General features: G+C 47.8%; 8 protein-coding genes across 8 annotated transcripts; 4 read left to right on the forward strand and 4 right to left on the reverse strand.

The window, feature by feature from the left end:
• Positions 1-864: 864 nt before the first annotated feature.
• TrAtP1_005192 (uncharacterized protein) lies at positions 865-2,227 on the forward strand (the record flags this gene model as incomplete). Its single annotated transcript, XM_066112615.1, has 1 exon — positions 865-2,227. Exon 1 carries the CDS (start codon positions 1,172-1,174, stop codon positions 2,225-2,227), a length of 1,056 nt encoding a protein of 351 aa, XP_065968700.1. The 5' UTR covers positions 865-1,171.
• Positions 2,228-3,192: 965 nt separating this feature from the next.
• On the forward strand, positions 3,193-7,694 carry TrAtP1_005193 (uncharacterized protein; the record flags this gene model as incomplete). Its single annotated transcript, XM_066112616.1, has 12 exons — positions 3,193-3,351; positions 3,402-3,507; positions 3,574-3,661; positions 3,726-3,780; positions 3,841-4,176; positions 4,245-4,415; positions 4,465-4,559; positions 4,615-4,692; positions 4,744-5,290; positions 5,353-7,010; positions 7,058-7,176; positions 7,231-7,694. 12 exons carry the CDS (start codon positions 3,193-3,195, stop codon positions 7,692-7,694), a joined length of 3,876 nt encoding a protein of 1,291 aa, XP_065968701.1.
• Positions 7,695-8,068: 374 nt separating this feature from the next.
• TrAtP1_005194 (putative secondary metabolism biosynthetic enzyme) lies at positions 8,069-9,158 on the reverse strand (the record flags this gene model as incomplete). The annotated part of the gene is made up of 4 exons (XM_014093438.1): positions 8,069-8,690; positions 8,761-8,929; positions 9,010-9,059; positions 9,118-9,158. 4 exons carry the CDS (start codon positions 9,156-9,158, stop codon positions 8,069-8,071), a joined length of 882 nt encoding a protein of 293 aa, XP_013948913.1.
• A 388-nt stretch (positions 9,159-9,546) lies between these two features.
• On the forward strand, positions 9,547-10,729 carry TrAtP1_005195 (uncharacterized protein). Its single transcript, XM_066112617.1, has 3 exons — positions 9,547-9,991; positions 10,044-10,357; positions 10,452-10,729. Exons 1-3 carry the CDS (start codon positions 9,604-9,606, stop codon positions 10,629-10,631), a joined length of 882 nt encoding a protein of 293 aa, XP_065968702.1. The 5' UTR covers positions 9,547-9,603; the 3' UTR covers positions 10,632-10,729.
• Positions 10,730-13,889: 3,160 nt separating this feature from the next.
• TrAtP1_005196 (uncharacterized protein) lies at positions 13,890-15,003 on the reverse strand (the record flags this gene model as incomplete). Its single annotated transcript, XM_014093441.2, has 3 exons — positions 14,776-15,003; positions 14,197-14,715; positions 13,890-14,078 (listed from the first exon to the last, which is right to left on the reverse strand). Exons 1-3 carry the CDS (start codon positions 14,854-14,856, stop codon positions 13,890-13,892), a joined length of 789 nt encoding a protein of 262 aa, XP_013948916.2. The 5' UTR covers positions 14,857-15,003.
• Positions 15,004-17,156: 2,153 nt separating this feature from the next.
• TrAtP1_005197 (uncharacterized protein) lies at positions 17,157-18,170 on the forward strand (the record flags this gene model as incomplete). The annotated part of the gene is made up of 1 exon (XM_014093180.2): positions 17,157-18,170. The coding sequence occupies one exon, from the start codon at positions 17,157-17,159 to the stop codon at positions 18,168-18,170; it is 1,014 nt and encodes a 337-aa protein (XP_013948655.2).
• A 741-nt stretch (positions 18,171-18,911) lies between these two features.
• TrAtP1_005198 (putative secondary metabolism biosynthetic enzyme) lies at positions 18,912-20,038 on the reverse strand (the record flags this gene model as incomplete). Its single annotated transcript, XM_066112618.1, has 2 exons — positions 18,912-19,739; positions 19,814-20,038. The coding sequence occupies 2 exons, from the start codon at positions 20,036-20,038 to the stop codon at positions 18,912-18,914; spliced, it is 1,053 nt and encodes a 350-aa protein (XP_065968703.1).
• Positions 20,039-20,093: 55 nt separating this feature from the next.
• TrAtP1_005199 (Type I Iterative PKS) lies at positions 20,094-26,364 on the reverse strand (the record flags this gene model as incomplete). Its single annotated transcript, XM_066112619.1, has 4 exons — positions 20,094-22,596; positions 22,679-25,599; positions 25,652-25,923; positions 25,980-26,364. 4 exons carry the CDS (start codon positions 26,362-26,364, stop codon positions 20,094-20,096), a joined length of 6,081 nt encoding a protein of 2,026 aa, XP_065968704.1.
• Between the last annotated feature and the right edge of the window lie 12 nt (positions 26,365-26,376).

Consider the following 26,376-nt stretch of genomic DNA (forward strand, 5'->3'; position numbering starts at 1 on the left):
GACGAAATACTACTAGCACTTGTAGGTAGGGTAGGTATGCGCAAACATCTCTCTTACACTTCAGTCGTTGGGAGTCACTACGTAGAACTGGTTCCATGCGTTCCATGCCCCGTATGCTGATACCTATAGTTTACGACAGTTACAAATACTGGGCTACATCGTGTTGCTCATGGATGGGTAGGAACTGCTACTTGGATCTTCCTCGAAGGATTTAGACTAATTCGTAGTGTGGCCCAGGCGGCACTGTAAACACCATCTCCTCATACGTTATGGCCGATTCTTTAGCTAGGAAGATATCCCTGACGCTCACCACTACTCATCTACGAGTAAGGAGAAAAAAATAATCCGTCAAGGACATCAGAGCAACACCCCTTGCAGCTGCAGGTGCTAAAGTAAGCGCTTTTGGATTGCATAATGCTAGAGTAAGATATAGTACCTTAAGTACCTTACTACGGAGTAAATAAAACCGTATCCACCAGTGAGTATTGTTGCTCTCAAAATTGCCCCATCGCTATCTAGATGTACGAGTATCTACTACTAGGAACAGCTAGGTAGCTTGCTATAGTTACATGTAGAAAATAGGCAGGGCCTACCGCCTAACCTTTCGAGGGAATAGGTATACAGTATAGAGACATACAGGGCAATAAGCGGTTTCAATATTCCAGGCTTACCCCCGCGTTGGAGAAGCTCGGTCGTATTCGACGCAGCTAGCTTCAAGGATGATGCAGTAGTGCACACATTACAAGATCCACAGCCAAAGAAACGTTACCAAGTTGTATTCCGATACATGTGACAAAATCTTGATCATGCTTAAAATTGTAGGCTAAGACGCCCGAGAGTGATGGTGTTGGCATGCCTCTTCAAGTCCACTTCCTCTCTAGCTTTTGTCTCCCAATTTCATTCATAATTCAAAATTCACGCTTTTAGACAATTCTATACCTGTTTTTGTTACTCGGCGCCAGGATGCATGCTGGGGCAAATAATGATACTGACTCCTCAACAGCAGAGGAGTATATGGCACAGCTTGAGTTGCCCCAAGGTGTCAGATTGATAGCCTCGGAAAAACTTGACCAGCGTTCCGACCAAGAAATAGCATCATGGTTGCAAAAAAAGACACGCCGTTACGTCTCAAAAAAATGTATGGACATTTTGGAATAAGGGATGGAAGGCTATGCATCCATGGGCACAGCGAAACGTAATCAATTGGGTTCGAAAGCTTGGCCCAGATTGGACAGTACACGTTCTGGACGCCGTTCCTGAATCAGAAACACACGTCAAGCACTTTGTCGAACCATCATTTTTCCCAGAAGCTTTTAATAACGGAACCATGGATGGACTATTCGTGGGGCCTCACCAAGGGGACCTGGTCCGTTTACCTCTCCTGTGGAAGTATGGCGGCGCATGGATGGATGTCGGCACACTTCTGTTTCGACATCTGGACGATATATGGTGGAATCGCATTATCGATCCGGCTTCACCCTGTGAGCTAGGTGGTTTTGCCGTTGAGTTCCGGGAAAAGTATTACACAATGCTTAACGGATTTCTGGTTTGCCAATCTGGAAATCCGTTCATTAAAAGATGGCATGACATCTATCTCAGCCTCTGGGGTCCGAGTACGACGAATGCAACCGGATTCCATAAGCATCCCTTGCTAGCTCACATCAAGGCCATAGAGACACCATCTGACAGGGTGATTGAAGATCCAGAGATGATTACTGCAGTAGATGTCATGCTTGACTATCTCGCCCACTTCCTCTGCCTTGAGAGACTGAGGGGTCTAAGTGACCCTAATGATGGATTTGATGGCGCAGAGTACTTTGCAACCAAGATTTTCCTTGCGCCTGCGATGCAAGAGTTATTCGCCCTACAACCGCTCACACAATGGTCTGGGAACGAGCAGAACAGTCTCTTGAGGACGCGCCTTGACGACCCTCAAGACGAAGTATGGCAGAAAGCGAATGCCTATGTGCGCGATGCATTTGCGAATCAATCCGCCATCAAGGTGAGCCGCGGGCCTAAAAATCCCAAGTTAGTGTGCTTGGCAGAGCTCTGGGATCAAGAGGAGTTTAAAGACGCTGATCACGGAGAGGGAACGTTTGCATCCTATCTGAGATATGGTAGCATACACTATGACCAAACAAGAGACTTGGTTCCCATGGTGCTGGAGCGGAGTGAGAACACCTTAAAATTGGGGCTTCTAGAGCCCCTGAAAGACCTTATGCAGTAAGAACGAGAATGCTATTTGATCAAATTATAGAAATGTTCTGTGAAACAGTATTCACTTTTAAGTCATGGTGTGTTCAAAATGGCTGCTGGAAAAATAAGTTGCTGCAGCATGGTTTACAGGGACAAGGTTCCAGTGATGGTCTCCCTCGCTCCAGCCTTGGATACACACTGGACAGAGCAAAAATCCATAGCTCAATACTTGACGTACCACAGCCATTAATATTTCTAATCCTATCTTACATATATATCACTTATTACAATTACGGGATGCCACCAAACAGGAGATAAGATGTTAGTGTCGCTGATCGTGGAGCTTCGCCTATTAGCTGGGAATGGAGTAATCCATACATGTGCGGTGTGGGCTCTGTGGCTGCGGGTGAAGATCAATATGTATTAGACGAGTGCACTGTGTGGAAGTATCAGCTCATGAATAGGAACGCTACGCTTGATAGAGCATAAATGGGTAAGAATACGAGCTCAATTGGTCAGGGGTTTCGAATTACTGGCTCTATTCTTTAATATATCCAGCCCGGCATGGTCGCACAGAGTTCATTTGTGTACAAAGTATAGAGTAATCCAAAAAGTTGATATGCAGATCAGCATTGCCAGTTACCTCAGTAGTACTAGTGGTATGACGAGTCGAATACGAGTCAGCGTCCAGTGGCAATCGGCACGGGACGAGACCCGGTCAGTGATGCCGCACCGTGAGTGCATAATCGCCCCGAAGAGCTTGGCTGGAAACTGGAAATGCAACGATGCATGTGGAGTCAGGTACCATTTGTGGCACTTACACCGGGTACTGCAGAGCTTCTCGGTACCGACTTTCTCGCGAAAGGTGCCCGTACCTGGAATAGGCTACTTGATGCTGCGCTTCTGCTGCTATACACAAGTCTGGGTGGTTTTGTACGATTCATACCTTGTTACCCAACTGGGAAGTCGCTCTATGATGCGCAATTATTGAGCAGAATGGATGAAAAGTCAACGGGACAGCAGCAAGAAGGCCAAACATCGCTTACTAGCAGTACAGTGTCGCCTTCAGTCACTGCAGATCCTATTGGCAATCAGCCAATTCAAGATGGCTCACAAGGACAGGCAGAGCAGAAGCCCCAATTGAAAGATTATTTTGTTTGTTGCCCTCTTTCCACCTCCATAAAGCCCTGTCTAACAGTGTTTAGCGCGTCTTTAGCTATGCAACCAAAATTGACATTTTGGCCTACACTGTGGGTGTTATTGCGTCCATCGCGACGGGAGTTACTTTGCCATTGATGAATGTTGTTTTCGGTAAGACTCTCATATGTTATTTCTTGTCATTGAGGTTATGATGAACTAACAGACGGGACTATTCAGGAAGCTTTGTCGGTAACCTAAGCGGCTTTTCTCAGTCATCTAGCGATGGCGATGCCAGTAGGTTAAAACATCAAATAGACAAATTATCGTAAGCCTTCTACGTGAAATCTCCATAACGCCCTTGTTGTTTGAGAGTTACTAAGTAAATGAAGGTTGTACATGTTCTTTCTCTTCATTGCTCGTCTCGTACTCAACTATGCCAATAAAGTAAGTTCCATTTCCAATTGGCGGGTTTGATCTATTAGATAGTCTAACGAATGAGAGCAGTTCACGTTTCGTATGGCGGGCATTCGACTGTCGTCTGCTATTCGACTCCACTATCTGCAAAAGCTCTTCGGGCAGAGTGTTCATGCACTTGACTCAATGTCTCCTGGCTATGCCATAAACACTATTACATCGACAAGTAATACACTGCAGCTAGGAATTTCCGAGAAGCTCGGAGTCTTTTTCGAATACAATGCCACTATAATTGCCGCGCTTGTAGTGGCCTTCCATGCCAATTGGAAATTATCTTTCGTCGTCATTTCAGTGGTTGCATTTATCATTCTAACAGTGTCCATCTTGATGCCTTTTACCGCGAAAGCAAGTGGGCAAATGGTTCAAGTAGGTGCACAATCAGTTTGTAATAAACTTGGCCGTCTATCATATTGAACTGACTCTTTTGTTCCTAGGCGGACGCAAACGCTTCTTCAATTGCAAGTGATGCTCTGGCTGGCGTGCGAATGATTGCGGCCTGCGGTGCTGAGAATCGCATTGCTCAAAAATATGCCTTTTTTGTAAACGAGATGAGAAGACATGGTAACAAAATGACACCACTTATCGCTCTTCAATTTGCATTAACGGTAAATGCCCATCACCTCTACAATATTTCCAAATGCTAATATGTGGCAGTTTTTTGCCGTTTTTGGTTGCTTTGGTCTTGCGTTTTGGTTTGGTACGAAACTCTATCTTGAAGGTCACCTCGACAACTTTGGAACAATAACAGTGTAAGGACGGAGCACCTATGATAACTTTGAATTCCACTAACCCAACGATGGTCAGTGTTTTGCTTTCGATGACCATGATTGTCTTTTCATTGGAGCGAGTGGCTACGCCTTTATTAGCTCTTAGCAAAGCTAGGTTCGACCATCACCCATGTCTGCGACAGTAATAACGGCTAACTCAAGAAAGTGCTGCGGCTCGCCAATTTCTCAACGTTATTGATGCCCCTCAGCCAAACCAAGGTCAACTTAAAAGTCCAGAAGTCAATCCCAAGGAAGATATTACTCTCAAGCAAGTCACATTTGCTTATCCAGGTCGACCGCATATTAAAATTTTAGACGGCCTAGACTTACGAATTGAGGCTGGAAAGACAACCGCTATTGTTGGACCATCTGGATCTGGGAAAAGCACTATCGTTGGACTTATAGAGCAATGGTATTCTCTCAGCGAATCCACTACCTCAATGCCCGAAGAACATGGGGGTGCAATAAAACCGAGCGGAACCGTCTCTATTGGAGACCGCTCCCTGGATGAAGTAGACTTGAAGTGGTGGAGATCTCAGATTGGCTTGGTTCAACAAGAGCCCTTCCTCTTCAATGGGACAATTTACACAAATGTTGCTAATGGCCTTATTGGAACGCAATGGGAAAGCAGTTCTGAGGAGCAAAAGAGAGAATTGGTTATACAGGCGTGTAAAGAGGCATTTGCAGATGAGTTTATTAATAAGCTTCCAATGGTAAGTCTCTGCTTCCGGAGATTAATTTGTTATGAAGGTCATTCTGACTAAACTTTTGATAGGGCTATGAAACGCCTGTCGGTGATGGAGGTACAAAGTTATCTGGTGGACAGCGGCAACGAATTGCTATCGCTCGGGCGATTGTTCGTCAGCCTAACATCCTCATTTTTGATGAAGCAACAAGCGCAATAGACGTGCGGGGCGAGAGAATTGTCCAGGCGGCTCTGGATCGAGCTGCTCAGTCGCGCACGACTATTACTATCGCGCATCGGTTATCAACAGTACAAAAAGCCGACCGTATAGTCGTTCTACGACAAGGCAGAGTGGTTGAATCTGGGACTCATGAGAGTCTTTTGGCCATACCTGATGGCACCTACTCTAATCTTGTACATGCTCAAAACATATCCCTTGGGGATGAAACGAAAGAGGCCAGTATGGAAAGAGATTTGGAAGAGGATATCCAGATGTCCAGTCTACCCCCAAAAGACAAAACGGAGTTGACCGTTGAGGATGTCTCAAGTCATTCTATCCAGCAACATTCTCGAAGCTTTTGGAAAAGCTTCGGGCGGCTGCTGTATGAGTCCAAAGATAGCCACTATCTCATGATTCTCATTTTCATTTTCACAGCTTCTGCAGGGGCAACGGGGCCAGTACAGGCACTTCTTTTTGCTCACGTTATTGATGTTTCCAAATACACAGGATCCAAGCTAAGATCAGAGAGCGAATTTTGGAGCGGCATGTTTGGAGTGCTTGCTGCAGGAGCTGGCATTTCTTATTTCGGATCATTATCAACCTCATTACGCAACGGACTCATTATCCGCTCAAAGTATCAGAAAGAATATTTTGAGTCCACTCTCTGGCAGAGGATGGCATTTTTCGACCAAGAAGAGCATTCTCAAGGCGCTATTGTCGCTCGTGTAGCGTCTGACCCACAGCGGCTGGATGAGCTTTTAGGTGCCAGTATGGCGAGCGTCTATATTGCCGTCTTCAGCATCGTTGGCTCTGTATCAATAGCATTTGCTTTTGGGTGGAAACTGGCCGTGGTTGCATGTTGTGTCGTCCTCCCAATCAGCATCGTGGCATCATTTTTCCGATTCAAATACGAACTACAATTTGAGAGAATGAACAATGAGGTTTTTGCCGAAAGCTCTAAATTTGCTTCGGAGTCAATTGCTGCTTTTAGGACTGTGAGCGCCTTTACCTTGGAAGAGACTATATGTAAACGATTTGAGACTCTTTGCCGAAACCATGTGGCTGCAGCGTTTAAAAAAGCCCGATGGGCAACATTCCTCGTTGGCCTATCTGATAGCGCAACTATACCCTGCCAAGCTCTGCTTTTGTATTACGGAGGCCGTTTGCTTGCCAACGGAGAGCTTACGGTACTCAAATTCTTCGTGTCTTTCATGGTCGCCTTGAACGCGGGAGAAGCTGCCGGACAAAGTTTGAGTTATGGGCCGAGCGCAGCTCAAGTCACAACTGCCTCGAATAGAATTCTAGACATGCGAGAGTCTCGTTTTCAGGACAAGGTTGGGGTGAATGAAGAAATTCCGGGATCCGACGGGGGTGTCAAAATTGAACTTCGAAACATTCACTTCAAATATCCTACTCGAGACGTGCCCGTCTTTGAAGGACTGAACCTGACGATTGAGAAGGGGCAATTCGCTGCTTTAGTTGGAGCCTCTGGCTGCGGGAAGACAAGCATTATATCACTCTTAGAAAGGTAAGCTGCTAATTGTACTTTCGCCAACAAAACTAATTCAATTATAGATTCTACGATCCTGCAGAAGGCAAAATATTATACAACGGAAAAGACATTGCCGAACTTAGCGTCAAGGCATATCGCCGGCAGCTATCATTAGTTTCTCAAGAGTCTTCGCTGTTTCATGGTTAGTAGTCATTAACAGTCCGTGAATATTCGAGCCTGACAGTGCAAATTTTAGGTTCCATCAAAGAAAATATTCTTCTAGGTGTAGACCCATCTACAGTATCTGATGAACAACTTCATCAAGCTTGCCGCGATGCATCGATTCACGATTTTATTGTGTCTTTGCCCGAGGGATTCAGTACTCCTGTTGGATCCCGTGGGGTATCACTCTCTGGTGGCCAAAAGCAGCGAATCTCTATCGCCCGCGCGCTTATCCGAAGCCCTAAAATTTTATTGCTGGACGAAGCAACCAGCTCCCTAGATCCTGAGAACGAGAAGCTCGTACAAGAAGCTCTTGAGCACGCTTCAAAAGGTAGAACAATGGTTGTTGTAGCGCACAAGCTTTCTACTGTGAGAAATGCAGATGTGATTTTCGTCTTTGGGGACGGCAAGATACTAGAAAAGGGAAGCCATTCTGAATTACTTGAACGGAAGGGCGTTTATTGGAGGATGTGCAAAAGTCAAGCTTTGGACGCATAGAATACTGGAACGAGCGGCGGATGCACGACACCAATTACTGCATGCCCTATCTTCTGTTTTCCGGTGCCTACAATACCTACAACAGATTTTTTTTTTTTTTTTAATTAAATAATAGAAAGCACAATGCACCGACTTTATACACTTTTCACATGCATTTGAGCGACAGGATGGAAGCAAACGCTGGGTTTCAACTAAGCAACTTGCGCGACCTAGCCCGCTGGGGTTTGCGAGCAACGCGCTGGATCAGGCTGGCCGAACAAGCAATCGCGGAGAGAGCATGCACAAATACAAGTTCAATGGCATGCAAAATAGAGATCTAGTCTAATTATACATTTTTGCCCCTTCGTGCAAGTTGCCAATCTCATAGCACTTTACTATAGATCCTTCTCTTTTCTTAGAATTCTTGCAACTTCATCCCAGTTGATCATTCCTTTGTATCCCCGCTGCAAAAATGCTTCCCCCATCATGCTTGCCCAATAGCCCTTGGATGCTCCTGTTCCTACCCATAGCCACTCTCTCATTGCCCCAAATCTCCAAGGACCGAAACCCCAGCCGCGTCCTTTCTGCACTTCGTTTACCACCAGCTTTGCATATTCTGTACCTTCCATCTGCGTATCTGGCAATCCCAATTCCATTTTTCCAGCCATGGCTTTATACAGGCTTTTTTCCGGTACTTGGTCGGTTCCATTGGCTTCCAGTTTGCTCTGTATATAGCCAGTAGGGCATGTCAAGACATGCACGTCGAATGGCGAAAGCTCGATGGCGAGAGTACGGCCATACGAGTTTAGCGCTGCCTTGGTCATTGCATAGGGGCCTTTGAAGGGAAACGGTGTCACAGATGACGCTGATGAAATATTGACAATTGTGCCTTTGGCGGCGATGAGTAGCGGCAAGAGAGCAGATACAACAGCCATGATTCCGAAGACATTTGTGTTGAAAATAGAGTAGATATGCTCTGGTGAGACATCGGCTAATGCGCCGCGTGTAAGAATTCCACTATGTGCGCATTAGTGATGCCCAAGTTCAATCAGTAGTAGTGACATCAACCAAGTCTAATTACACTCACGCATTATTGACCAAAACGTCCAGCTTGCCTTCAGTGATTCTCCCAACTTCCATCTCAACTGCCTTGACACTCTCTGGTTTGGTTACATCAAGAGAGAGAGTAGTCATCCCTGCCTCTCGAAGGTGAGATATGCTTTCTAGTCTGCGAGCCGTAGCAATGACGTTATAATCTGAAGACAGAGAAGGGACAGTTGTATGTAAGCATTTTGCGTATCGAACAATGAGTGTATTTGATGAGTTAAGAACTCACCTCTATTTTGGAATTCCCTCGCCAACGATTCGCCAATTCCGCTTGAGCATCTAGAAAACGTGTTATGTTAATATTGGTTGACGAGCTTCTACATCACCGACGCCATACCCTGTAATAAGTACTGTTTTTCGTTGAGTGTTTGATGACATGATGAAGTAATGAACAGCACTTTCTCAAAATCTTTCCGTTTCAATTAGTATCATAGTTCTCATATGGATTGTTGGAAGTCTAGCGGAAAGCTGTCCAAGTTATATTTACTATATATCATGAGTGAGGACTTGGAAGCCAGAGTAGCTAAAGGCATGATTGCCCAATTAGGGAAGTGGAGCTGCTTACTCGCCCTGGGGTGGATTTGCGATGTTTCGATGTTATGACCATTCCACATTTGGAATTTGGAGCTGCTTATGCCTGGCGCTGAGAACATGGGACGTGTATGTATGTATGTTGTGGCTTACTCCGACTCACGTGCTCTATGAGCCCGAAAAGCATTGCCTACTGAATACTGAACTTCTCCAGTATAGAACTATTGAAACCATGCATCATACTCCACATTATTGCAAATCACCGACGCTGTAACATTGCCTACTGCGGAATATGGAGAGAACAACAGAGACGTCATTAGAAATGAGGACCACAACATGTACTGGAGGAGTATCTGAGCAACTGCCGGAACAAGAAAGACAGAACGCGAAGTTCCTTCGCCCCGTTGATGTGCAACAGCCGACATTGCACTTCATCACCGCTACTCTGCCACAGCAATTGAACAGTTCAAATGCGCTAAGCCAGATCAGATCGCATGTTTCCAAGGAATCCCATGCTCGCCGGCGGCGAGCACTTACTGAGAGGCTAGCCCTGTATCAAGCGGGTAGTATCAGTGTCAAGCAACAGTTGCACGCCCGTATCAGCGATGGCGGCAGAAAAGCCTGTAGTACTTGCTTTCCGTGGCCTCTTTCCGAGACTGAACTATTCCTCTTTGACTTCTGTACGCGTTGCTACCAAATCCTCTTTCCGTGACATCCTAACATGTTCTATAGTCTTAGAATGGGTCATACCGAACGGCTGGACCGAATGTATTACCGAAGAATCCCAGCGCTCGTTTCAAAAAAGTATGAGATCAGTTTTCGTTCCCGTTGCCATGACAGATATAGGCTTGTTTACTTCCATGATGTACGTATCAGCACGAAGATACAGTCTCATCTCGAACAATACCCAGGAAACAGAAAAGTATCACAAACTCATGATATGCTACCTTCTCTTATGCTTAGAGAAGATCAGAGCCGTAATCGATATGAGAAGCTACCCAACAGATGCTTCCATGGCTTTGGTACTTTGTATGGCTACAGAGGCAGTAAGTCTCGTTGCATTCCTCAAGGAATCTCAGATGCTTTTTGACCCAGTTTACCGCATGCAAAATTATCTTGCTGATTAATGTTATCTCATAGTACTGGGAGGGGCAAGTGGAAGCATTTCGAATTCATGGAATGGCCTTCACCGAGATGGTAGAGACTCGCAGAACATTTTCAGAGCGAGAAAAAGTTTCTCCTTTCTTGCTAGAAATGGCTTCGAAGTCAATATACGACCCAAGATATAATATTGTGATGGGTCCTTGCTGTACAAATTAGCCGGGCAGCAGCTATCAAAGACTGCCATCATCTAGATGTCATAGCTAATCTATCATAGATAATCTACCCGAGCATTAGACTGACTTGAAAGCCACCAGTTCTTGAATCGTTGATCGACGAAAGCATCGATGTTAACTTGTTGTGATGTGGTGGTTACAATCTACTCATTCATTCCAATTAGTGTCTATGCGCCACGAACTTCCTTGCAATTATCTAGATGAGCTGAAGATACATATACAACTGTTGATATACATCAAGGCTAGTGACGTAAAAAGAACCAAGATCTTGGTTGCTTTTTACAGCTGCGGCACTGACAAAGATACCACATATTCAGAAACAGCATCAGCCCGACAAACCGAAAAACACATAATAGCGCGAGTTAACTTGAGATCGAATTATCTCATGTATGCTTGGAGATGAAAAACACGATAGAAGAGTAGATACAACATTTTCCTTCCCTGGGTTTTAATTTTTCCTCTACAGTACCAAAATGAGTATTGTCCCATACACGACTATCAGTAAGCCACATCTTCAAATCTGAATTTATTGACAAAGGGCAGTGTACAGTCCGAGTTACACACGTTTATAATTATCTTGAAAACCCTTCTGGTAATCTGTTTCAATCTCTGAATCCTGAATTCTTCCAGAAGCATACGTGTTGTCACCTTGACTAACCAATTCCACACCCATAGAGTCTATGCGCCATAGCTCCCCTTCGCCTCGGGGGTGGGAGGAAGCATCCACTCTTTTGGTTATAGTCGGCTTCCTTCCAAATGTTGTGTTACTGATTCTTTCGTCAGAGTCTGAGCCAAGTCTCTCAGATGAAGATATAGAGTTGAAAAAGCGCATATGCTTCAAAAGAGGTTTGAGTGTTGCAAGAGATGAAGTGGTCAAGGCAACTCCAATCTCAACCGTGCTCCAAATGCCTAGGTCAATGGTTGTATAGAGGTAATCTGGGTTATCAAGATAGCCTTTTGCGAAAGGAATGCGAACTATAGTAGCGATAGAGGCACTGTAGATAATTAGGGTGTGTATAATCTCACAATATGGAAGTGGCTGCTACTTACACAGACCCCAAAGCAAGCAAGACAATGATAGAGATCTTCTCTCGCTGTGGTATCTGAGCTTTCCATACAAGAGTGGCTGGTAATGCAGGCAATATCCAGTCAGCGGCAACGTTAAGAAAAGTTGAGATGTACGTAGTGACTGTGGCGAATGTTGTTGCGTTGCAACTTCCCTCAGTCGGTGGAATGGGGTTATATCTCGTCCATTGTAACTCAATTGGATCGCATGTTCGAATAGCAAATACTTCGTATATAACGCTGAATACAGTGATGACGGCCAAAATGACTCGAATGGTGATTTGTCGCCAGGGTTTGCGTGGACAGATTCGGAGGAGAAAAATACCAACAATCCATTTAGTCAACATGGAAAGAATTACGTATATGAAAGTGAGAACCCATCTATAAAAGATGGCTTTTGGGCGATGAGCAGGCGGCACATCAACGACATGTGAGCCTAGTCCATATTTGATAGAAAGGGCCGCACAGATTGTGTAAGCTGTATATAATATCTGCGAAAGTATATCAGTGTCTGGACTTGATCTATGCCGTCTTGAACATTATCTCATACCAGGGAAACTAATGTTATATAATCCTCAGCGAAGAAGTGCTTGAGAATGAAGCCATGGGTGTAGAATCGGAGGCCTATGGCTATAAAGCTTGTGATGTACAGTGTTAATACAACTGCTAACGCTTCAGATCCTCGACTTCCAGGCATAATTTAGTGCTGAATGCCAAGCAACAAATCACAACTGATGCAAATTTGAGCATAAATGTAATACAGCCTAGGTCCACGTATATTAAATTTTGTCAAAAAAGAATCTCAAAGGAAAGTATGATAAACACGGATTGCCTGGATGGGTGTCATTCTTTCTTCAGATTAAGAATAATGTTACGGATTGTGCAGACCATGCTGAATATAGACACCAGGGCGAGATGTGTGCCCCTGTGTTTAGGCAAAACTACCTAGTAGGTAAGTGCTTCAGCCGCTTTTTATCAAGTATAGCGTGAGTGACATGTCTATGGGTTGCGTGGAATGAATTCTCTACCAAAGCAATAATTGTTACGTCAGATACAGTGGCTATGCGGCACCACCCATGCCTCGGCTTCACCAGTGCACTTTTGTACTTTAAAATAAGAAAGTGATAGGCCGCTATTGTTTCAGCGATAGCCGAGTTGGGTCTGAGATTAAGCTTTTGTAGCAAAAGTTCACCGCGGCAAGTGGGGTTTCACTACTCTAAAACCTCTTTCACATGGCTCTAGAAGTCAATTCAAAATATCAATGCTGATATGAGTACCCTTGTCAAAATGCCATTTCTTCATTGGTAATAGTTGAGTTCTTAATGGGAATGTTGCTATTTTCGGGTAAAGCATTGCGTTTCATCTACTGATTGACCCAGCTACCTTACATGGCAAATGTCCAGTGATATCCTTGGAGAGTGTGATTCTCAGCAAGAACAAGGCGTGAGTAACTCAAATGTACGTGGAGATAACCTTTATTGTCTCCCAAATGCCTATTTTGATATCGCATGAGGCTTTTGACGTGAAATTGACCCAGACAGCATATAGATGCTATTTGGAGAATTTCTCCTTTGTCCTGAATACTTAGCTAATGGGCCTCTAGATGCTAGCTAACTACAGCTAGCTGTCAGGCTAGGGCAACCGTGACCCGATTGTAAAAAACTCTTTGGCCACCTTTTCGGAAAAAGATTCAGTATTGTCAGTCTAATCCACCATGCTCCATTGTTAATTTTCCGACAAAAACCGAGCCCAAACCGCCCCCTGGAGCCCGTTCTTTCGGCTGAAGGAGGCTAAGCATTTCGAGATAAAAGAGTACGTGTATTATCGCTTGGGCCCGAGTTCCGCATTTTCCTTCTATTAAAAAGTGTTTGTATTATATGCTTTGGTATTAACGAAAAACGGGGCCGCAGTGCTAAATGAGACTCCAAGGCCACTTTAGGGTGTGACAAGTAGGACAGTTTTGTTACAATCGCTCTCCATTTTGCTGTTGATGTTGCTTTCTGCGGTTTTTCAAGCGATGTTTCTAAAGTTGATTATATGCTGTTTACGCAGGGATTACTCCCTCAACATGTTTAGACCATTATAATTTCGGTAAGTATAGTTATTATTATTATTATTATTACCTACCAGCTGTGCATCCTTTTTAGAGGGTTGAACTAAATAACTCTAAGAAGCTTTATAAAGAAAAAGGTAGATCTCTGGCCCTGCCGTTTTTGTCACAAGGCGCGAATTGCCACCAGTCAGAGTTCTTTCCAAAATACAAAAACTTGATAATGAAGAAAACAATAGACGGAACCGGAGGCCAGCTGCCAATTTGCTCATATTCAACGTCATGATTATGAACCGCAAAGGGCAGCTCCACAACCTAGAATCGTATATCTCATTGTCAAAATCCATTGTGTAGATATTGCAGAGGACGAACCAGTCCTCTAGCCACGAAAAAAATAGCATGAGGGCAAGTCAAAGATGAAGGGTAAACTTACCATGCCGTCAGCTGTCTGCGTTTTCTTCACCACCTTTGCGATTGTATCCTTTGTCCATTTGGCCCAATCGGTCTTGTTCTTATACTTTTCAAAGCCTTTCAGAGTCAAAATCTCATCTTGCAAATGCTGTCTAAGGCTAGGCATGAATGCGTCAATAATAGTCTTCAGTTTTGTCCCGTCGTATTTTTCCTCGCCGGTTTCCGCATTCTTCAAGTAAGCTGTGTATGCTTTTACGCCTTCTTCAAAGGCATGATGTTGCTCGATGCTGACATCCATAATACCCTTTTCACCAGTGATATCCTCAATCTCAGGGAAAATCCACTTCTCCTCGGTCGTATGGTGCGTGTGGAGGATTTGGCCCCATCCTCTTGCATATTTGATGAATGCGGGGATGGCAGCCGATGAACGTTCGACGTTGATGCACTGGAGGTAGATGCTGTTTATGCCTCTTATCAAGCAGTTATGGACGGTAACCATTTCCAAGGCCATGGCGTGGTATGGTTCGACCTTCTCTCCGGGCTAGGCATAAGAGTGAGCGTTGCGTCCACTCGAAACTGTAGTCGATTAACTTTGGCTTACCTTGTAACCAAGAAACGCAATCGAAATAAGTTCAAAAGGTCCGTCGGCCCAAGGCCGGGTGGTACCTTCTGCGCTAGCCATGGTACCAAGCAGCGGGAGCTTAACGCCTTTTTACTTCTCCTTTCCAGGTAATAGAAGAGGACCAAGTCCAGTTATGCTGAATAAAGTGTATCTGAAAAAGAGCTGCTTCTGAAGAGAAGGTTGTAAACTCTTTGCACTTTTCCCGTGAAAATCTGGCATTACACTGGTGTATAAATAAGATCGATTTATGGTTCTATTTGTTACTGCTGACACCGCAATACGGAGAATCCTCTCTAGCATAAAAACGCAGCTAGCCAAGAATATAGGCTATTACTAAAATCTTACACGCCACGAAAACAATATGAGAGGATCATACTGATGATAGAGTCATTGGCGAATCCGCAGGCGCAGAGTAGAAGAAGATTTAAAAGATAGCCAAATTCTCTACAGTAGAGGACGCATCGCATGGAATTGAAGATCCCCTCACAAGGATTTAGTAGAGAATATTAAGCTGCGATTCACACTTCTTACCCAAATGTAGATTACTAATGGGTCATATAGCTTACCTGCGTGCATTGCATTACGGGTCTCTTCGCCTGCCTAGCACTAGCTCAATCGAACTATTCAGCTAAATACGTGAACCAGTAGCTAATAATGTAAGCAATGTACAGTTTATATACGATGTGGATGTTGAATTTGTATGCAAATTGGCTTTCTTTATAATAATTAAGAATTTCTGACATAGCTACGGTGGGAACAGTAGCGGCTATCGTAAAGCTGCTAAACCATTATACGCGCGATTGTTCGTATACTTGAGGTTTGAACCCAGGAGTGGCACGAATATAAGACAATGTGGGATGATAGTAAAGGCTCAAGAGAGTTTCATGACAGTTTACGGCAGGACATGGCATCCTGCTAGGCTGCGAGGATGTTCATGCGAGAGCGTTGGCAGTATCAGTTGCGCTTGAAGCGGACCATGAAGAAATACTACAGGCGACGGAGATAGCGAGCAAACCATTGAGAAAGAATGAGAGGCTAGGGTTGAGAAGGAGCTATTTATTGCATGTGGACTGCTCTAGCGTGTACGCATAATGCGAGCCTTAATTCTTACAACTAAGCCAGTGAAAGATTCGACGCCGCTAAAAGCTATCTGCTAGAATGAAAACTGAGCCACAAATCAGATTAAAGCATCACTTTCACCCGTCGCAGGCATACATCAACTCTAAGCCGAGAAAATGACCCATCATTTCGCAGTAACAGAACTGCAGCTTCCAAGAAAAAAGCATGAGTTGTAAGCAAAATTGCAAAGAGTTACGATACAGCAAAATAAGCGAGCCTTGTTTCTGGTTTTGGACAGGCTAGACATACCGTATCTCCTTAGTGATCATTGAGGCGGTCTGTCAACCCTCGCTCATTGCATCATGCACTGCTGTCTAACGAGCATAGCATCTAACACGTATGTTAAGCTGGATTTACCGCTGCGCAACGACAGCCACAATGTAGATATAAAAGGCCTACTTGCCTTCAGAAATGTTGGTCGTCGGAAGCTCTAACTCGAGGCAGTGTTGTTGTGTTTATATAGCGGATAAGAGAAGAGAGGATCCTATAGAGCATTGCTAAATCTTAGGGTCGCTTTGCTCATCAAAGTCTAGGTTCTGTCTCTTTATTCTAGATATGGGATAGTCCGCTAGAGGAAAGGCGGATGATACGTTAGTTTTCCATGCAATGGTATGCTCAGTTATCGACTTGCGTAGCTCATCACCCCAGACGCAATGCAAAGAGGGTCTAATATCTCTTTTAACCATGGTCGTAATGTTAAATCCTTTCTCTTCTATTTCATCAAGATTCTCTTCAAGATATATTTGTAGGAGTAGACAGGTGATCTGAATGGTATTGTCAAATGGCGTTTTCCGGAAGTAAATAACTATTCATAAACTAGCATTAGCCTGCCGGCAATACAAAAAACCCTGCTGGTAGTGAGTAAAAGGACAACCTTGCAAGCATCTCTCGCTGTCCAGGATGTCTTCAGCTATGGCTTAGAAAGGAAATACCTTGAGCATCCCAAAAAGGTAAAACCCAGGTATACCTAGTCAAAAGATGTTACATCGAACAGCTCTGTATAACTATCTTGACAAATCACCAATGCAATAGGTTGAAGAGCTCCTCATTTGTGAGATAGAACTTTCCCTACTCCTATTTTCAGTAAATATCATAGAGTTTCTTGATACCTATATAAGTCTCTAAATATACCCGCCAAAACAGTTGTTTAGTTTTCCGCCATCAACAGCTCACTGATCTTGACAAATATTTCCTTTACAAAGTTTGTGAAACTCTTTAATCGAACACTTTTATGCGCCAATATGGCACTTATGAAGTATATATTTCTCGCTCTCTTCGCTATTGGTTCCAACGGCCGAGATCTTCTCACTGTCCCTACTTGGGCTCCGGTAACTACCGATTCACCTCCTCTAAATGGTGCAGGATATCGTGTCGAACCTTTCGGTGGCGGCGCCTATATGGTCACAGACAACCAGTATAACTGCGTCTTCTTTGTCTCCACCGAGGGGGTTATCCTTGTTGACGCGCCCGCATCCATTGGGCAAAATATCGCATACGCAATCGGTAACACCACCAACAAGCGCGTAACGCATGTCATATACAGCCATGCTCACGCAGATCATATCGGCAGCGCGTATCTTTTCAAGAATGCGACCCACATAGCACATAGTATAACCAAAGATCTACTTTCGGCAACACCAAGTTCTGATGATCCTCTTCCCGATGTTACCTTTGAGGACGAATACTCGCTCCTTTATGGCAACCAAACTATCCGGCTTTCATACAAAGGGACAAATCATCAGCCCGGCAACATTTTCATCTACGGGCCAAGCCAAAAGGTTATGATGCTTGTTGACGTCGTATTCCCCGGATGGGCGCCTTTTGCATATCTTGGTGAGGCGGAAGACGTCCCTGGGTTCATTCAAGCGCACGACCAGATTCTCGAGTACAATTTTGACTACTTTGTGGGCGGGCATCTTACACGATCCGGCGTCCGCGCTGATGTGGAAGCGCAGCGCGAGTATATCAACGACCTCAAAAACAACTGTAATCACGCCCTCGCTCTCAGCAAGCAACCAGCCAATGCAACGAATCCGATATCTCAGCAACATTTGGTAAATGTGGCACTCCAAGCGAATCCTGGGAATCCATGGGCTGGTTTCAAACTGTACCTTGACAGCGTGGCGAGCTATTGTAACAACGCCACGAACCAGAAGTGGCTGGGCCTGCTCTCCGCTGTGGACGTTTACGGGATGGAGAACTCATACGCAATGGTCGCGGCGTTGAGCGAAACCAATCTTGGCCTGTCCGGATAAGCACATTGATTCAACTACGAAGTCCAATTACGCGGGATTTTAATGTACGTTAAGGCTTATTTACTTTTATGTAAATATGTTAGATACGTTCAGCTATCAATTACATCGCCTAGCGTTCATCAGTGTGGACAGTAAATTTTGACAAGATTGAATAGTCTTCCGAAGCCGCGTAGTAGAAATGAAGTAACTAGTTCCAAAATAGTAAGAGATGAGCAAGAAACCCGCAAATTCGTGTTTGGGTGTTGACCTGCAATTTTATATTAGGCTCTCTCTTCCTCATCATCAATTGGTCAAGGCGAACTTTGCACTTTGGATATGTTGGAGTCAAAGAATGGTGCGAGCGTGATTATTCGTCTATATTAGATATATTCTATGCCTAGTATAGTATTTGATACAACATAAATCGATCAACGCATCTGTCCCCTATTTCGACAGTCAATTGTTGGGTCCAAGTATTTATACGAACCATAGCACTTGTAGGTGGTGATGCCTATTACCACTTAATATGCTACATTACGAAAACGTAGTTACTTGTATATCTTCCGAAACCATTTCAAGCAATCTGGCTACGACTGTCCGTCACGCGAAATCAGATAAGAATAAAGATTTGTGAAACGTAAATGTAGATTTAAAACTGCAGTCTATATATGCCCTTATATCTCAATCCAAAACAATAATCAACAAATAACAAGGAAAAATGTAAACTAAAGAAAACCCCCAATGTTAAATATAAAAACTTTTTTAAGCAAGGCCAGCCGGGACAACGGCTGACTTGGCTGCGACCTTGGGCGCAAAGCTCGACAGAGGATCATTGCTGACAATGTCAAACACAGACAAGTCCGCCTGGAACTCCTTGCGCAGCCAATTCCTGATCTCGATTGCGACAAGACTGTCGATACCGAGAGCCGGCAGTGACTTTCTGGGATCAATGTCGTCCTGTTCTACCTTGAGGATATTGGACAGACCGGCCACCAGCGCGTCGAGCACGAGGTCGTGGGCCTGGTCCTTGGATGTGGCCGCCGCAACCAGCTTCTTCCAGTCCTCCTTTGCTGCCTGACCGTTGCTGTCGCCACCAGAATGGCGATCCAGCTGGCTGAGGATGGCGAAACGCGAATCGTCAAACCAGTAAGGATCGTTGGATGATGACTTGTCGAGCTGACCGCCGGTGGCTGTGCCGATGGCAACCTGTGTCGGGGCCCGGCCGGAAACAGCGGCCGCGACGAGGTTCAGCACGTCCGTCTCGGTCTGGGGGATCAGGTCTCCATTCTTGAGGAGCTGGAAAACGTTATCCTGCTCGGTAGAGACACCGACGCCGACAACCAGACTGAGGTTCAGACTGGTGGCTGCCAGGCCTGACGCCGCACGGTGGTGCATGAGAGAATCCTGGTAGTTGTTACCAGCGTTGTAGTTGGCCTGGCCACGGTTACCAATAATGCCTGCAATAGACGACAAGCAGACAAAGAAGTCCAGGTCAGCCGGCAGCAGCTCGTGCAGATTGCGTGTGGCCTTGAGCTTAGGGCGCAGCGATAAGTTCCAGTCCTTTGCGGTCATGTTATTGTAGATGCCATCCTGCAGAGTGGTTAGATATCAAGTAACATACAATTGTGAATAGAAGGGGGCAGAGAATGTAATAAGAGACTTACTTTCAAATCCATGGCGCAGTTAATCATGCCCTTGATCGGGGGACAGCTCTGCTTGACTGTGTTCAAGGCAGTCTCCAACTGTGCCTTGTCCGCGACATCGACCGCAGTAACCGTCGACGAGACACCTTGCTCCTTCAGCTCATCGAGCAGAGCCTGTGCCTCTGGGCGCGTGTTGCCGGATCGAGATAGGAACACAAAATGCCTGGCGCCCTTGTCCGCGAGCATCTTAGCAATAGATCTACCAATGCCACCAAGACCACCGACGAGGACGTAGGTGCTGTTAGAAGACAGTCGGAATGCGCCGAGGCCCCCCGGGGATAACAGGAACAACGTCGTCGGGTCGTGGGATCAGGACAACCTTGCCAGTGTTGTCGCCGCTCTGCATCAGTTGGAACGCCTGTTCCACTTGGCCGAAGCTGAACTGCGCGACGTTCTTCAGAGGCCTAATGACACCCTGCTTCAGCATGTCGAGCACCTGCACGCCGAGCTTCTCGCACTTGGCGGGATACTCCGATACGAGGGCGCCAATGTCGACACCCGAGAAGCTGATGTTGTTGAGGAATGGCCGCATCTCCAGGCCGGTGTTGTCCTGGATATCGCGCTTGCCCAGCTCGATGAAGCGGCCAAACGGTGCCACACAGTTCCAAGTGCGTCGCAGAGCCTCGTTGGCGAGCGAGTTGAGCACAACGTCCACGCCCTTTCCGTTGGTCAGGCGCATAATGCCATCGGCGAACGAATGATCTCGGCTGTTGAAGATGTGCGCCTCCGGAATGCCGTATTCGGCCATCAAGAACCTCTTCTTGTTGTCCGAAGAGACAGTGCAGTAGATGTTCTTGGAGCCGATATGCTGGGCGACGATGATGGCTGCCTGACCAACACCACCGGCTGCAGAGTGAATCAGGACGGACTCGTCATCCTGTAGGCGGCCGACGTTGATCAACGACTGAACCGCCGTCTGGTACTGGCCCATCAATGACCCAGCTACCTCATCGCTAATAGACTCCGGAGTGAGCGCAAAGGTGCGTGGGTCTACACGCAAACGGGTCTGGAAGCAGCCGCTGTGGAGGCCGAACACACGGTCACCGACACGGAACTTGGTGACGCCGGAGCCCACTCGGGATACGATACCGGCGCACTCCATGCCAATGTTGGTGTCTTCGTCTTGGCCCATGGCCATCATCACGTCGCGGGAGTTCAAACCGACGGATCGGACCTCGATCTCCATCTGTCCCTCGGCGACGGGATCCGCAGCAGTCAAGCTGGGCACAAAGTGGTACTCAAACGAGTCGAGCATTCCAGGCTCGCGGAAGAGCAGCCGAAGCGTCTCATCACCGCGGTCTTTCAAAGGCATTGTGATGGTAGGGAGACTCTCGCCAGACTGAGCTGCGTCGAGCAACGTCTTGAGGTCGGCATCCGGCTCAAGTCGTTCCACCAGGACCTGGCCCTTGCGAATGACATACTCCGAATCCGTAGACTGATCTAGCGGCTTGCTGCTGCCAATTAGTTTGGCAATGGTACGCACATTGACATCGGCGTCAAGCGGGGCTGTCGAGTCGAGTGAGAGGGTGGTGAAGGGGATTTCAGGGTACTCGCCGCGGATCGTACGACCAAGACCCTTTGCGAGGCCCCCGGTCGCGCTGTCCAAAGTCAACCACAGCGACTCCTGGGTTCCGAGAATCAAGGAGCGAAGCTTGTCAAAGGAGGTCTCATCAAGATCCTCCAGGAAAGGAAGATCCAGATCCAATGCAAAGAGAGCCAAGTGCGACGAGAGCTGTTCAGGGATGGCGGCGTCAAAGGGCAGCTTGGCAACGTTATATGCCCGTTGCAGCTCACGCTCAACTTGTTCCACTGCTCGGCTTGCCTTGGGTGACAGGCTCTGAGGCATGACAATCAAAATGTTTTGGACTGCAGTGTTACTCTCCTGTGCCACAGAGGCGATCGTAAGGCGCGATGCGTCGGGGACATTAACGGTAGTCGGGGCAGTGAAGCCTGCAGACACCAAGACATTGTTGGGGATGGTGGAAGCGCTGCCAGCACCATTGGCAACCAAAAGGACGCCCCATGGCTTCAGAAGCTTCTTGATGTTGGTCAAGACAACAGTGCTGTCGCCTTCATACTTCTGAGCAGTGTCCAGCACGATAAGATCACGAGAGGCTTCCTCAAAGCCCTGTGCAGTAGGATCCTCGGAAAGATTGAGCTGCTGATGATGGATCAACTGTTTCCAAGGTCCTGATTGCTCCTCAGGAGCCACGGCTCCAGACAGAACAACCGACTTGACACGCTTATGGATCTCTCCTCCAGCTCCGAGAAGGGCCTTTGTGAGAAGACTGTCCGTAGACGAGTTGGCCTCGAGAATATGCAAAGCGGGATACTTGTGGGCGAGTAGAGTCACGTATTTACCCAGCGAGGTAGCGAGGTCGGGACTGCCTTTCAGAACCTGTTGGGTCTGAGCAGCGTCAATCATTGTCACATCCAGAGCCAGGCGTGGAGCAATGGGAACATGGCCACCAAGAGCTGCAGATGCGCCAGAAGCATCGGATTGCGCACCTGAGCCACGAAGGGGTACGTGCTCGCAGCCACGGAGCGCAATGATGGGCTTGTCGTCTCCGTTCTCGCTAAAGGCAAAGACATCACTGGCCATCTTGTCGCCGCCGCCACCGAGCTTGTAAGTGCGTGAGTAGCCACGGTACTTGGTGCCCGGAGTCGAATCAAACTTGGCCGAGACAAAGATGGACGCCGTGGACACGGGCATTCGTGCCGTAAAGTCCTCGCCATACCACGCACTGGAGGTCAGGAGATGCACGAAAACATCCAAGACAGATGGGTGGATCAGATGGGGGGGGCTGCCACTTGGCAGGGTAATACTGGTTTGTGTCCTCGATCTCGACGGTGTAGTGGGACTTGTCGTTGAGGAGGTTCAGCTCCTTGACTCCTTGGAAGGCCGGGCCCAGATGGAATCCGGCACTGTCGAGCTTGTCGTAGAAGACGGCGGGGTCCAGGCTGGGGAAACCTGCTTGTCGGATCTCTTTGTACTCCGCCTGGAGCTGAGCGTTGGCGGCTGCCTCTTCGTCCACGAACACGCCATTTCCAATAGCTGAATCCTGCTTGGGCGTGTAAATGGCCTTGATCAAACCGTTGCAGTTTGCCGTCCATGTGCCACTCTCGTTACGGCTGGACACCTTGAACTCGGTCCAGTACGAGGAGTCTTCGTCCGCGATGGGTGACGAGCGCCACGGTGCAAGCTGGAGTCTCGTCTCAATCGTCTGGTTGATAGGAACAACCAAAGCCTTGCCAATGTTGACGTCGCGCACTTCGAAGCCCTCAATGTCGGTGCGGGTCTGGATCTGGCGCATACCTTCGATGGCCATGACAATCATACCCGCCATGGGGTAGATGTTGGTGCTCTGGAACTGATGGTGCTCGATCCAGGGCTGCTCCGAGGTGCGGAGGAGGTTGCGCCATGACGGCTCCAGCTCTGTGGATCGTTCGTCTCGGGCGCCGAGCAGCTCAAGACGCGGCTGGCTCCTGTTTCTGTAGGCCGAGATAGCAGCCGACTCGCTCCAGTACTTCTTGGACGTGTTCCATGCGTAGGTGGGCAGCTGGACCAGCGATGAAATCTTACCATTGTCCGTTACATCGCCACGGTCAACGCCACGGAAAGCATCGTATGCATTAGCCAGGCGCATGTTGACCGGGTGGCCCAGGAGAAACAGCTCACCAGCCACTTCCAGCGAGGTTTGGATAGCATCCTGCTTTCTCTTGATTGCTGACAAGTAGCGAGGAGGGACGGGAACCTTGTCACTCACGCTGGTCATAATCTGCTTCAATGGTCCCTGCAAAGCCGCATGGGGTCCAATCTCGACCATGGCGTAAGGGCTTCCCTTGATGCCCGTCATGCTTCGTGACTTGTTTCCAAGAAGACCTGCCTCAGCAGCTACCGTGACGGCGCCCGAGAAGTTGACGGCACTGACCAGGTTGTCCACATAGTATGAGGGAACAAGCTCGGTGCCGTCAATGATCTTGCCCTTGACCGACGAGACCATGGTGACGTCCTTGTGGCCAGACTGGGCCTTCCATGCGCCTTGCTCCATTCCGGCCAGGTAGTCTTTAGCGATGAGCTGCATGTGGTGGGAGTGGTACGCAGTCAGCACGCGAAGCTTGCGGGCAAAGACATCGTCCGCCTGCAGGAACTGCATAATCTCGTCGACGCCCTCCACATCTCCGGACAGTGTTGTGCTTTCCGGACTGTTGATACAAGCAACGACGACCTTGCCTGCGGTGACACGGTCGATATACTTCTGGGCCGCTTCCGGACCCAGGCCGACGGCAGCCATGGCACCATTCTTGCTGAGCTGGCTGGTGAGGAGACCTCGGTAGTAGGCAATGCGCATACCAGCTGCCTTGTCGAAGGCACCCTTTGAGTAACCGGCCGCAATCTCACCACTGGAGTGGCCAATCACGACCTGTGGGCGGATGCCCCAGCTAGCCAGGAGATCGACGACACCGAGCTGCAGCGCCGTGCATGCGGCCTGGCTGATGTCTGGGAGATCGATCTTGGATTCCTCGGCACTGCGGTTCAGCTCAACGAGGAGATCCCATGTGCAGCCAAACGACTTGAGGTAAGCGTTTGACTCCTCCAGAGACTTCTGGAATACGGGATACTTTTGCAGAGAGCGGCCCATGCCATACCACTGCGCGCCCTGGCCGGTGAAGATGAAGGTGAGCGGCCGAGCCTTGGTCGGGGTACGGGTGGCCTGGGATCGTGCGCCATCCAGAGCCTGCTGAAGCTGCTCGATGGTTGAGGCGGCGGCAAACGTCTTCCAAGGAAGGCTGGATCTCTTCTCTGAGAGTGTATAGGCCAGGCGGTGCAGCAAGCGGTTCTGCTCCTCGGACCCGTTCTCCGCGTCGACCTCGCTGAGGTAGCTTTGCAGGGTTTCGCTGAGGCGAGTGATACCGCTCTCCTCGTGAGAAGAGAGAAGGAAGAGACGCGAGGTAGGGCCTTCTGTTGTCGTCGCAGGACCGTCAATGCTCTTGGTTGAGAGTTCTTCGACGGTGGTGTTGTGCGGGGCCTTCAGGTTGTGCTTCTTCAAATAGTGGTACGCATCGTCAATCACAACGTGAGCATTGGCACCACCATAGCCAAAGTTGTTGATGCTGATACGGCGGAGCCCAGCAGGCCAGCGAGTCGCGACCGTGGGAATCTCAATCTTCCACTCAGCCAGCTTGATCTTGGGGTTGATATTCTTCAGGCCATGGGTCGGAGCCATCCAGCCACTTTCGAGGCTGTAGACGGCCTTGACCATTCCGACGATGCCACTGCAACTCTCCAGATGTCCCACATTGCTTTTCACGGATCCCACGTACAACGGGCGATCGCGTGTCGAGCTGAAGGCGGCGCCAATTGCCGAACATTCAACTGGGTCACCAGCTGCGGTACCCGTGCCGTGAGCCTCAAAGTAGTTGGTCTCGTGCAAGGGCAGGCCTGCAGACTCATACGTCTGGCGAATCAGTTCCGCTTGTCTGACTGCGGATGGCTGTGTGAGACCGAGAGTCCGGCCATCTTGGTTGGCTCCGGTAGCGCGGACGACGGCGCGGATGGTGTCGCCATCACGGAGAGCCAGGTCCATTCGCTTCAAGACAATGAAGCCACCGCCTTCGCCACGGGCGTATCCATTGGCCGAAGTGTCAAATGAATGACACTTATCGTCTTTGCTGAGGAAAGACATGGGGGTAGCGAAAATGTCAAAGACTGGCAGAAGTCGCAAGTTGAAGCCTCCAACCAAGCACTAGACAAAACGGTTAGTTCACTGCGGGAAAAGAAGATGAAAGGGGGCTTACCGAATTGGTTTCTCCGCTTCTAATACTCTGGCAGGCCATATGCATTGCTGTCATCGAGGACGAACATGCTGTGTCAATGGTCATGCTTGGACCTCTGAGGTTGAAAAACCACGAGATACGGTTCGACAAAATGGAGGTTCCCAAGCCTGTGGCCGAGTATTTTGGGATACTGTCCAGATCCAAGGCTTGAAGATCCCAGTAGTCGTGGCTCTGCCCGCCACCGACGAAGCAACCGATGGGCTGGTCGGCGACTTGGTCAATTGTCAGACCGGCTGCAAAATAGTTAGCAATCTGTCTCCTGTAGTAAACCAATGCATGCATTGCTTACCATTCTCGAGGCCTTCGTAAGCCGTCTCCAGGAGAATACGCTGCAGTGGGTCCATTGCCTTTGCTTCTTCAGGCGTAATGGAGAAGAAACCGGCGTCGAACTGGCGGATATCTTGCTTCACGAAGTGACCTTGCTTGATACCGCCAATGGTTCCAATCCGGCTCGGGTCTTTGTGCCAGAAGCCGTCTGGGTTGAACCGGCTCTTGGGCACGGGCTCCCTGGCGTTTCTCCCTTCCACGACCATATCCCAAAGATTCCGTGGGGAAGATGCATCGCCGGGAAAACGTCCAGAGACACCAATGACGGCGATATCAGATGATAGACTAGAGAAGTCTTGGTCACCAAAGCCATTGTTGGCGTCGAAGGAGTCGATGGAAGGTGCCATGATGTTTGCTTG

The sequence above is a fragment of the Trichoderma atroviride genome, chromosome 2 (genome assembly GCF_020647795.1).
Source record: "Trichoderma atroviride chromosome 2, complete sequence".
Taxonomy (NCBI): domain Eukaryota; kingdom Fungi; phylum Ascomycota; class Sordariomycetes; order Hypocreales; family Hypocreaceae; genus Trichoderma; species Trichoderma atroviride.